Source organism: Furipterus horrens, unplaced genomic scaffold (assembly GCF_987537825.1).
Source record: "Furipterus horrens unplaced genomic scaffold, mFurHor1.1.pri manual_scaffold_2, whole genome shotgun sequence".
Taxonomy (NCBI): domain Eukaryota; kingdom Metazoa; phylum Chordata; class Mammalia; order Chiroptera; family Furipteridae; genus Furipterus; species Furipterus horrens.
The window spans coordinates 45,921,312-45,933,664 of record NW_028327172.1 but is presented as its reverse complement, the minus strand read 5'-3'; the positions used below and the strand labels follow the sequence as shown (position 1 = coordinate 45,933,664).

The following is a 12,353-nucleotide window of genomic DNA, read 5'->3' as shown; positions in this document are numbered from 1 at the left end:
ATTTCCTCTCTCCCTCTGTCTCAAATCAATAAATAAGAAAAAAAAAAATGTTAAGTGAGGAAACCAAGGTATGGGGAGGTAGCCAAAGGTTACACAGTAAGTATGTGGTAGAATTGGAATCCAAACTAACTGCAGAGCTCTTGCTGTTAACCACTACTTTATGTTTTTGCCCACTGTCCTATTCCATGTGAGGGCTAGGATTCGATCCCAGCCACTCTTCTCAAAGATATGTTAGGCATCCTTTTAGACAAAATCATTACAGAGTGTCAGAGAATCCCTTAAAGCAGGCAGACTATACCAGGAAATACATGCTTACCTGCAGAACAGATGGGATCCTCTCCTGAAGTTTTGAATCTAAAAAGAGGGAGAGAGTATGTACAATACAATCAGTTATCCACTATTTATTTGCACAGTTACCAAAACATGTAAAATCCTCATTAAGGATAAGTCAATCCTAGATATTTCCTTATTCCCTCCCTTTCACAAATATTATTAAGTACCTATTATACTATATGCCAGACAATGTGCTAGGTCTCTCTTCCTCTCTCTCAAATCAATAAATAAAATAAGTTTTGGAAAGTCAATCCTGGTAGTAGGTGAGAAATGAATGGGAAGAGGTGAGGCTGAGGAAAGAGAACCAGTGAGGTGGTTCTTGCAGTAGCCTTGCATTATTAGAACATTCTCAGGGAGGACGGAGAGGAAGGGACAGCAATGAGAGCCAGACTGGATACAGAAGCCAGAGAACATGGAGGATAAAGTGGTTCTGTTAGGCTGACTAGGTAATCAGAGTATTTTAGTTCAGCATCCTGTAAAGCCTGGACACTAAACTATGGAACAAGTTAGAGACAAGTAGACCTGTGATTAGATTAAATGCTGACTCTGCCATTTCCAACTGTGACCTTAAGCAAGTTGTTTTATATCTCTGTAACTCAGTTATCTCATCTTTATGGAGATAATAGCTTAAGTCTCATGGGACTGAAAATCTTAAAATCTTAGACTCTCTGAGCCAGTTTCCTCTTTCGTAAAATGACAATATTTACATTTGTCCTGTAGTATTTGTTGTTAAGATTAGAGAGAACATGTAAAATGCCTGGCAGTATGCCATAGTAAGTGCATATTGAATAGCTGACTGATTAATGGAAAAACAGATTAACATGGAAAGGGAATAAGAGGAAAAAGGCTTCAATAAATGTAAAGAATTAAAGAAATCATCCAGGTTCATGAGTGTCATGTGGTCCAGGAATATATTCAGTTCATTGTTTTATATCATGTGGCTGCCACACATAAGACACTCAGGGGATATCTGCTGAACAGAGAAGTAAATAAACTACCAAATGCTGTTCATTACTATGTAGAGAAAAAACAGTGGAGCGGCAGCATACTGTATATGCAGAACAGTGAAAAACAACTTGGGTTTGAATCCTAACTCCAACTCATATTAGCTCTGCCATCTTAGAACAATTGATTAACCATTCTGAACCTCAGTTATTTATGCATAAATTGAGATAATATCAGCTGTTTCACCAGATCATTATGAAAAGCTATTAATTCATTAAAAAAATATATTTTAAATGCCTACTATGTGTCAAGACACCATTCTAGGCCCTAGGGATATAGCAGTAAGTGAAACTAGAAAGTCTTTATCCATATGATGTTTATATTCTAGTGGGCAAGATGAGGAAGACAGATAATCTAAATATATATACACATAAATATATATAAACTGTGTCAGGTGGTGATACCTGCTATGAAAAATAAAGCAAGGTAAGGAGATAAGGGTTGATGGAGGGGTAGTCAGGGAGGGCCCTCTAATGAAATGACATTTGGGCACAAACCTGAACGAAGTCAGAGGACAAACCATAAGGATATCTGAGGGGAGAATAGGCAATGATCCTTAAGTGGGAGGGGATCATCAGGGAATAGAAAGGGAGCCAGTGTGGCTAAAGCTGAGTAAGTAGTAGTATACAATGAGGAAATAGATTATGTAAAGACTTGTAAACCATGGTAAGGATTGTAGCTCCTATTCTGATGGGAGAGTTCTGAGAGAGAAGTGACAGGAGCAATCTTGATTTTAAAGGAATCACTCTGACTGTAAAGCTAAAGATAGAAAACAAAAGTGAAAGCAGGGAGACCAGTTAGAAGGCAGGATGATGGTAATTAAGAAGATAAGAGGCTGGCCTTGGCCGGGTGGTTCAGTTGGTTGGAGCATTATCCCATGCACCAAACGTTTTCAGGCTGGATCCCCAGTGAGGGTACATACCTAGGTTGTGGGTTTAATCCCTGGTCAGGGCACGTACAGAAGTAACCAATCAATGTTTCTCTCTCACATTGATGTTTTTCTCTCTCTCTCTCTCTCTCTTTCTCCCCCTTTCTCTAATTCAGTAAACATATCCTTGGGTAAGGATTAAAAAAAGGAAATTCTTATACATTTTAAAAAAAAAAGTGGTTTAAAAAACAAGATAAGGAGCTGGTTCCTAGTAGTTTAGCAAAACTAGTAAGAGACCTAAAAGTGGAGGTGAGAAATGATTTAATTCTGCAATATTTCAAAAGTTGAGCCAACAGGATTGGTTAAAGTATTGGATACAGAGTGAGAGAAATAACAATGTCAAGAATGACTCCAAGGATTTTGGCCCAAGCAACTAGAAAATGGGAGTTGTCATTCACTGAGAATGGGGAAAGAGCAAGATGGCAGGGGAGTTCACAATTGAAAGATGCTCAGTAGACATGTAAGTGGAGATGATGAAAGAAAAATGCTGTGTGAACTACCTAGCAGAACACAAATATTAACATATCTTATTGTTATTAATATTCTTACCTTAAGAGGGAAAAGACTTGCTTAAAAATGGTATTGTTCTTCAAATACAGCACCTACAGCGAAACAGCCATGTTAGGATAATCTTAAGAACTGATAAACCTTCTAAGCACCTCTTCACAAAGAGGCTAAAAACCCATAGTACACAAACCAAAAGGACCAAAAGGTTCTTGTCTAGCAAAGAAGCTGTCCTATAGTTAATACCGAACATGCAGGCAAACCAAGGTCATCTTTTTTCTTCCACCCACTACAGAAAATGCTCATAAAACAAAAGCCCCCCTTTTATGCTGCCTTTAAAAAAAAAACAACAAAACTTATTTCCCCTTTCCAATTTGTTCTATTTTTTTTTCCTAATATCAATCAACAACTATTATGCTTCTGCCAAGCACAGGCACCAACCAACAGACTTTCCTTTTTCTTTTTTTTTTTAAATTATTTATTTGTTTGCTTGTTTGTTTATTTGTAGAGAGAGGGGAAAGGAGAAAGAGAGGGAGAGAAACATCACTGTGTGGTTGCCTCTCACTCATGCCCCTAACTGGGGACCTGACGTGCAACGTAGTCATGTGCCCTGACTGGGAATCGAACCAGCGACACTTGGCTCGCAGGCCGATGCTCAATCCACTGAGCCACAGCAGCCAGGGCCCAACAGACTTTCTTAACTTCTTCCCTAATTCTCAAAACACTGCACAGCAATTTTATAGGTGAGGCAAGTAAGACCCATTGAGGTGACTGATTGTCCAAGAAATTAGAGCCAGTAAGGAGCTACGAGAACTGTTTTACTCCAAAGGCTATTACCTTGATTACAAAACAAACTGCCTCTCCCAATAGTAATAACAGCAATACCAACATCAACAAAACAATAATAATGAGAGGAGACAATAGCAATAGAAGCTTCTCTCCCTGAGGTTTCCCCCTCCCCAGTTATTTCAATCCCAGTCTGTCCTACTGGGCACCCACTCAAAAGATCAACAGTATAGCTTTACTAAGGGAGTGTTTAACAGAGAGGAAAGTGTGTTTTTATGAACTAGATAATAAATACTAAATGTCATTAGGTCCCATAATATATATAGAAAATCCTGTCTATTATGGGTAACAATTTCAATTCCTTCAACATGTATGTTAAAAGCCTTTTATACAAAAGCAAAGTCTGAGAAACTGTCACAAACCATAGGTGCCTAAGGAGACATGACAACTAAATGTAACATAATGTCCTGGATGGAATTCTGGAACAGAAAAAGGACATTAGATTAAAAAGAGAAAGAAATATGAATAAAGTATGGACTTTAATTAATAATAATATATCAATACTGGTTGATTAATTATGAAAAAGGTACTATACTAATGTAAGACAATAGGGAAAACTAGATGTGAGGTATATGGGAATTCTCTGTATTATCTTTGCAACTTTTCTGTAACTCTAAAACTATTCTTTATTTCAAAAAAGACATGTGCCAACTACGGTGCTGAATATTAAAGGGAATATAAAAACAAAAATGTAAAAACATGGATGAACTGTAAAAACGTTATGCTAAGTGAAAGAAATTAGCCACAAGGGCCAAGTATATGACTACATTTATATGAAATACTGGGAATAGGCAAATCTAAAGGGAAAGAAAGTAAATTAGTGCTTGACTAGTACTGAGGGTTTGTGGAGCTGGGGATAACAGACAAGGGATATGAGGTTTTTTTGGAGTGATGAATGTTCTAAAATTGATTTTAGTGATGGTTGCACAACTCTGAATATATTAAAAGTCATTGAATTGTACACTTTAAATGGGTGGATTGTATGGTACTTGAATTATATCTCAATAATATTACAAAATGGAATAAGCACAATTCCTATTTTATAGCTGAAATGGCTGGAGATATGGGAATACATTTTTGTCAAACAGCTAAGCAATAGTATAAGCATTATATGATTAAATCAATACATGGTACAAACAATAAGCACTTCTGGCAGAAAATCCAGGTGGAGATGGCCAGAAGTTTTTAGCTTTTGGGGTGTTACAGACATTGCTGAGAATCTGCTCAAAGTCATGAACCATCTCCCCAGACAAATACCTATAGGCATGGATAAACAAAAGTTTGCGTACTACTTCAAAGGATTGACTAAAACTCTTAACATCACCTATAGACTACTATGCTAAACCAAGAGATCCTCAGGGACAAGGGTCATATCGCATTCCTCTCAGCCATATTGCAGACATGCAATCGTGGTTTGTTTTGCTGAATAAATAAATAATTAGAAAGAGGTGAATGAGTGATAATCAATGCTACCACCTGTTAAGCACTCACATCTTTTTAAAAAGATTTTTTTAAATTTATTTTTAGAGGGAAGGGGAGGGAGAGAAACATTGATGTGCAAGAGATACATCTTGGTGATTGCTGCTGGGGAGGGGTATAAAGGGACTAACTGGTAATGGGAAAAAAATACAATATAGATTAAAGTTTTAAAAATAGAGAGAGAGAGAGATCTATTGGTTGCCTGTTGCACACCCCAACCAGGGACCTGGCCCATAATTCAGACACGTGCCCTGACTGGGAATCAAACCAGTGATCTTTTGGCCTGTGGGATGATGCCCAACCCACTGAGCCATACCAGTTAAGGCACAACCACATCTTTTGTTGAGTACCTACTACATGTCTAAATCATAATTCCCTTATAGGTTAAGTATTATCAGCCCAGTTTGCAGTTGAGGGAACTGAGATTAAGTAATTTACCTAAAGCCAAACAGCTACTATCAGAACTACCACAGGATCTTAGGTTTCTTTGACTTCAAAGCAAATAATTTTCTAACTATTTTACACCCTTTCTCACATAAATGAATGTCTTGGTGCTTAGGAAATTATCACATTTAGGAAAAATCTCCCAGAGAATATGAGGTCATGAAGATTGAGAAGGATATGAATAGATGGAAGGAAGGGCAAAGTACATAGGAAATCCTAAAATCACAATTAAATCAGATACTATATCTGTGCAAAGTGCTTAATGTAACATAAAAGAGAGTAGGCAACTGTGTGCCCCAGGAGACAGGAACTCCAGTTGGCTCCCCCACCACTAGCCACCATACTGTGGATCCTGAGAAGGAAAATAACTGCAAAGGACTCCTCATGCTCAACTGGGCCCAAATTCCTAAGCAGTGTCTAGCAGCCATTGCCAACAGAAGCCTCTGATGTACTCCACACTTCAGGAAAAGGGCATAGACTGAGCTGTCAGCCTCTGGCACCGTGTGTCTGACTTTGCAATCAACCCTTATAAAGGAGTTTCTGGTACTGTATTTTGATCAATGGGCTAAGACCTGTTTCATCCAATCAGAACTGTACAACTATATCCTCATTTGCATATTTACTGACCAATCAGAACACAAGATTCTGACCAATCAGGACAAGCTATTTGGACAAATCAGACTGCGGGAGCTTGGAGTGCTCATTTGTATAAAAATGGACCAACCAGGGATCAAGGCAGGAACTTTTTTTTTTTAATCCTCACCTGAGGGCATTTTTGTTTTTTTTTTCAATGAGAGAGAGAAACATCATATACCACGTAATGTCAACATTTATTCATTCACTTATTCATTCAATATTTATCAGGTACCTACTTTAAGCCAAGTACACTGTAGACTGAGTACATACAGACATGAAGAAAATACAGTTGACTCGTCGGCAGCCGTCCGTCTCGAGAGACGATGGTGTAGCTTCTTAAGAGTCTATCTGCACCGCCGAGAATGGTTGTGCAGTCCGACTCGGGAGTGACATGGTATCTGTCTCCTCCCGTGTTGAAGCTACAGAGCCTGGGCAGGGTGATATGGAGGGTCTGCTGTTGCCCATGCAGCAGACCCCCCCTCTCTTCGCAGCTGAAGGGTCCAAGGGAAAGACGGAGTCAATACAGCTTGGTTTCAGGTGCGCCGCAGGAGTTGCCGGTGTTGACTACAACGTCAAACCGCCTTAGGGACTCCGGCTCCGGATTTTCTGTCGGGGTTTACTCCCTTAGCCTTTCCCCTGAAGAGGTATGCCGCAAGGCAGCGGAGGTTTTTTGGAGTCAGAGTTTTCCTTCTCTGATATATATAGTCTTTAACCACCTAGAAGGTTGTTGCACCTGTATTGCAACTAACAAAAATAAGTAAAGACACTCCTTTAGTGTCCAAGTTTCCCTCAGCTACTTTGTCACCCAGGACTAAAGGTAAGTCCCCTGACCGGGAGCACCGAGACCTCCATGGCCAGGGACAGTACACAAAGCTGCTGGGTTCGCTGCCAAGTGTGAGGTTGGTTAACATCTGTGCTGTGAGAACCTGAAGTCACCCTGACCCTTCCCTCTGCTTCCCAACCCCAGGTGTCACCTTCGTGCCCGCTCTGTTCTTCTGGGGCTTCAATGGGCTTCTCCTGGTGGTTGACACAACAGGGAAACCCAGCTTCATCTCCCGCTACCGGATTCAGGTTGGCAAGAACGAACCTGTAAGAGCCGGCACAGCTCCTCCAGGTCATAGCCCAGAAAGCAGGCACTAAAGCCACACTCTCAAAAGTCTCACTGCTGGCCCAGAGAGACCATGGCCAGGGGGAGCCAATACAACGCTCCTCCAACGTAGGAGGGCAGAGAGAGCAAGTAGTTTGGCCCAAATCCCAGAGCCAGCCAGTCGAGATTACTGTTCTGGTCTTCTGATCCCCAGCCCCACTGTCCCTGCAGGCAGCTCCACCCCCCTCAGCCCCAGGAGTTGACTACCCTCATACATTTCTAGTGAGGATAGTATATGTGCAATTATTATTATATTGCAATGTGAGATCAGTAAGATGGATTGTATAGGTCACAAAAAAGGAAGAACTGATGCCCTGACTGAGTGGCTCAGGTGGTTGGAGTGTCATCCCATACACCAAAAAGTTGCAAGTTTTGATCCTTGGTCAGGGCACATACCTACATTATTGCAGGTTTGATTCCCGGCCAGGCGCGTTTGGAAGGTAATGGATCAATGTTTCTCTCTCTCTGTCTCTCTCTCTCTCTCTCTCTCTCTCTCTCTCTCTCTCTCTCTCTCTCTCTCTCTCCCCCTTCCTCTCTCTAAACTCAATAAACATACCCTTGGGTGAGGATAAATAAATAAATAAATAAAAGGAAGGACTGACAACTGGAAAGATCAAGGAAAGCTTTCATTCATTTCACAGATGAGGAAAACCAAGATGATTATCAAATTAGAGAAATGTGAAATACTCAGAAAATGAAAGACAGTGAGGTCTTAGAGGGGTAGAAAATCTAGGCTGTAGTGTCAGTACTACCACTTAAGAGGCTATTGCCCTATAAGCGAGGCATTCATTCATTCAGGCACTCAGGAGAACATTTGAGAATCTATTATGTACCAGACCCTGCCAGTAGCTTCAATTTCCTCATCTTGCACCTGCCAGGATCATTTCAGAATATTATGAAGATCAAATGAAATTATGCAAATAAAGCATTTTATTAATTATAGAATAAGAGCCTAATCACATACTTCCATGGGCTTTCCTGGAGTATGAAATGGTAAAAAAAATAATAAAAAATTCCTTGAAAAAAATCCCTCCCTTTCAGCATTCCTCAGAATCAAGGCAAATAAAGTAGAAGTGTGGAGTCACCAGTCTGACCATCTTTTAACAATAGATTTTTGAAACTTGCAGACTTTTTTTTCTATTATTCTTTCACCAGATCTGGCCCAATTCTCACAATTTGGCTAAGCAAACAGCAGTTAGTTGTTTCATACAGAATGATGTGGGGTCTGGGCCCTTAAGGAAACAAAGCTATGGAAATTCAAGGGCTGCCACAAGTTAACTATTAATAGATCATGAGCAGCAATGATCGTGCTAATCTACACATCATGGAGATACAGTCTCTACCATTAATACATAAAATAAAATTTAACGTAAGTTGCTAAAAATGTCATTAATTTACCAAGCAGCATGATACAACTGAAAGAGTGCAACTGAAATCTGTTTAATCTGTTCAAAGGACAAGGGAAGGCCAAGGAATGCATCTATGGTGGTTCATACGGTTTTACTGCAGTCACTTAAAAAAGGTTTTGTAAGTAAATATGTATTTTATTACTACCCTTCCCTTACCATCAAGTAGCCTCACATCTCAATCAGTTCAGCGAGTTAATGCAAAAATCAAGTGACCTGCACAAGGTCATATGGGTACCTATCCTGGTGTTGTGACTCCCATAGTGGGAATCTTCTATTTCCAGGCCAACGGGCGAGGAGGGTATCTAGTAACAGGTGCGCGGCGCGCGAGATCGTGTGACCAAACGCGACCGGAGAGGAAGCACAACATTTTGATTACAAGGCGCCGCATGTGCTGCCGGGAAGAGCCAAGCTTTCGCTAATGTCTACATCCGGATGTCTGCAGAGGCGGTGGTGGTCTGGGCCACCTTCAAGCTGTGCTCTGAGCACCACCACCCCTGCGCCCTGCGTGTGTAGACCCCGCGTTACCTTTCCCAGAGCTCCGTTCATCCTTTGCTGCTGCGGCTTGTTATTGTGTAAGCTGGTGATCGGTGCGAGCAGCTGCACTGCCTGCTCGGCCGACAAGACCGACGGAAGGGCCTTGATCGGGTCCAGTAACAATATCCGACCGAGACTCACTCAACTCCCGCAGCACCTTGGTTCCGGCAGCTTCTCAGATTCCTTGTCCAGAAATCCCCCGCAGACTTCGCCCTCACTACAGCTCAAGTGTTGCCTTCGCTGCTTTCTCCAGGCAGAATTAATTGCCAGCTCTTGTTGCCCAGACGCTTGGCACACATTTCTGCTGTTTGGTCTGCCATACTATATACCGCTACTATCTCTTTCCCATAATAAACTGAGTTCCTCAAGGACTGAAATCCTGTCTGATTAATTCATTCTAGCGTCTAGCACAAAACGTGGGGATCTGACTTCTAACCACTATTTAAAAGCTGTTTGGAAAAAAAAAACAAACAGCTGATCGATCCTAAGTGAACTTTTCTGACATCTGATTGCCCCATAATAATTGATAATAACTTTTTTTATTGCGTGACCAGTATGTGCAATGCATTATGCTTAGTGCATCACTTAACTATGAATTTGTCTCTTTAAATGGTCTCTTAGCAACCCTGCCCCGATTTACCTATATAGCCCTTTGTAGCTAGCTCCTTGGAATTTCATCATAGGAAGGACTGATAAAACAATAGGATAAGGCGTAAAGAGGAAACCACACATTGATGTTTCTCTCCCTCTCTCTCTCCCTTCCCCTCTCTCTAAAAATAAATACATAAATCTTTGAAAAATAATAAGATAAAAAAATATTGGCAAGGTTTCTGACAATAAAGCAAACTTCCTGTCACTGAAGCCCCATTCATATTTACCAGTTTTTACACCTTTTCCTTGCTTAGAACAACAATAATAATAATAAAATAGTAACGGAAACAGCAGTAATAAAAACAACAATTAAAATAACAGCATCTGTGTTATTTCACTTAATATTGACTTCATGTGACCAGGTGCTCCCTTCATACTGTTTATACTGTTTTCCATGAGGGCTGTACTAATTTACATTCCCACTAGTAGTGTGCAAGGGTTCTCTTTTATCCACATCCTTGCCAACATTTGTCCGTGTTACCCTTTCTCTTCAGCCTCTTATATACACTTCACAGGTGTGGTGTGGTCCCTCACTGTAACTCACACAGCCCATTTTTCATGCCCTTAACACGGTGTCTTGTACCTGTTTGTTTACATGAATCTTATGAAAGTTTATCAAAACTAGGATGAAAAGTATGTTTTCTCACTTTGTAGATGAAGGGAAGAAGACAGAAGGCTTGCCAAAGCTTAAAAACAACTTGTACATGCCACAACCAGGATAATAGCAATAGATTTTTGACTCTGGAAGTCCCTTCTTATGGTCAACAACACCAGAAGCAAACTAAAAGCTTTGATATCCTCCCACTGCCAACTCTAAATCTCAAACCAACATTTGGTGAATTGGCACTTACACAGCACACATGAATTTGAGCCACAAGCAACTTTACTGAGGAACTGACAATGAAATCAGCCTTTTCTATATAAGAATGGAAGCTTAATGTACCAAAGCACCAATTTCTTTTTCAGTCCTGTAAATTTCTCCTCCATTTCCAGACAGATGTTTCCCAATCTTTGTTTATTTTATACTTAGTCCTAGTAGCATATTCTTAAAGGAGCATTTTCCTGCCCTGGCCGGGTAGCTAAGTTGGTTAGAGCATCATCCCCATATGCCAGGGTTGCAGATTTGATCTCCATCCAAGACACATACAAGAATTAATCAATGAATGTATAAATAAATGGAACAAATCTCACTCTCAGTCTCTCCCTCCCTCCCTCCCTTCCTCTTTCTTAACATCAATCAATCAATCAATCAATCAATATTTTTAAGGAGTAATCTTCCTTTCTCTTTGTATCCCCAGCATTTGGCACAGGTCATAGAATATAATGAGGCTCCAATAAATGTTGAATGGGCCCTGGCAAGGTAGCTCAATTGGTTAGAGCATCAGCCCAATACATCAAGGTTGAAGGTTCTATGCCTGGTCTGGGCACATACAAGAAGCAACCAATAAATGCATAAATAAGTGGAACACCAAATCAATGTTTCTCTCTTTCTCCCTCCTTCTCTCTCTCTAGTCAATAAAAAATAAGTAAATAAATACAGTATTGAATAAAATAATGAATGAGTGAATATTTAAAAGTTCCTAGATGTTATTGTGAGTTTTAGATTTTCCAAGATCTTGAACCACAAATAAAAGCATGGAGGAACTCTGCCTTTCTGGCTTTATTTTACAAGCCAGCTTTTCTAAAAAAGCTTTTTTAAAAAAACCTGCTTCAGTTCTCAGCACAACCACATCAGAGAAAGCTTTGGAAAATAAGAGAGAATAAAGGGAGGCCCTTTAGAAGAATATGTTTGATCTCAGGTTAAACTTCTTTAAAGTAATGCTTCTATGGTACCTATTATATTATTAAAAGTTTCCCAAGGGTAACACAATAGCTCTAATTTATGGCTTACATGAAAATATATGCATTAAACTAACTCCAATTGAAAACTGTTTTAGCTTCAGTAGGACTTTTCTGCTTTTATTTTTTTGGTATGATTTTAGTACAAAGAAAATCAGACTCAAAAGGAAAAAATGATACAAGACCATAGGTGGAAGAGAGCTGGTCACCTAGGAAAAATCAGAAAGGTGCTGACTCCCCAGCCTGTGCTTTATCAGGAGAGTTTTACTTGTGCAGGCCTAAGCTGAATGAGTGGGGATTACCTAATGCTGGAGAGAGGTAGAAAGAATGATGAAAGAAGCTGCAAGAGGGAAGCTCAAGTGGTTAGTGAGATCATAAGAGCCTGTAAGAAGGGAGAGAGAAATTGTACAGAGAACCACTTATCAAGCTGCAACATGTGCAATTCAGCTTTTTCTAGAAGCCCAGAACCTGTGTCCAGGTTACTGGGGGAGTACCTGTAGCTCAAAGCTCCTCCAGCATAGGATACTGGAATACTCGGACGCCTTAGAGGCTATCCTCTCCCTCTTCTTCCCACCTCGTTAAAAATTTTATTTATTTA

General features: G+C 40.2%; 1 protein-coding gene across 1 annotated transcript in view; it reads right to left on the bottom strand.

The window, feature by feature from the left end:
• Positions 1-9,387, bottom strand: part of MRPL48 (mitochondrial ribosomal protein L48) — a 55,605-nt gene extending 46,218 nt beyond the window's left edge. The window contains exons 1-3 of the mRNA XM_090265315.1: positions 9,257-9,387; positions 2,816-2,868; positions 317-354 (exon numbers count right to left, since the gene is read on the bottom strand). Of these exons, the coding sequence (XP_090121441.1) occupies positions 317-354; positions 2,816-2,868; positions 9,257-9,277 (112 nt within the window). The 5' untranslated portion in view covers positions 9,278-9,387. The remainder of the gene's footprint in view (positions 1-316; positions 355-2,815; positions 2,869-9,256) is intronic.
• Positions 9,388-12,353: the final 2,966 nt, after the last annotated feature.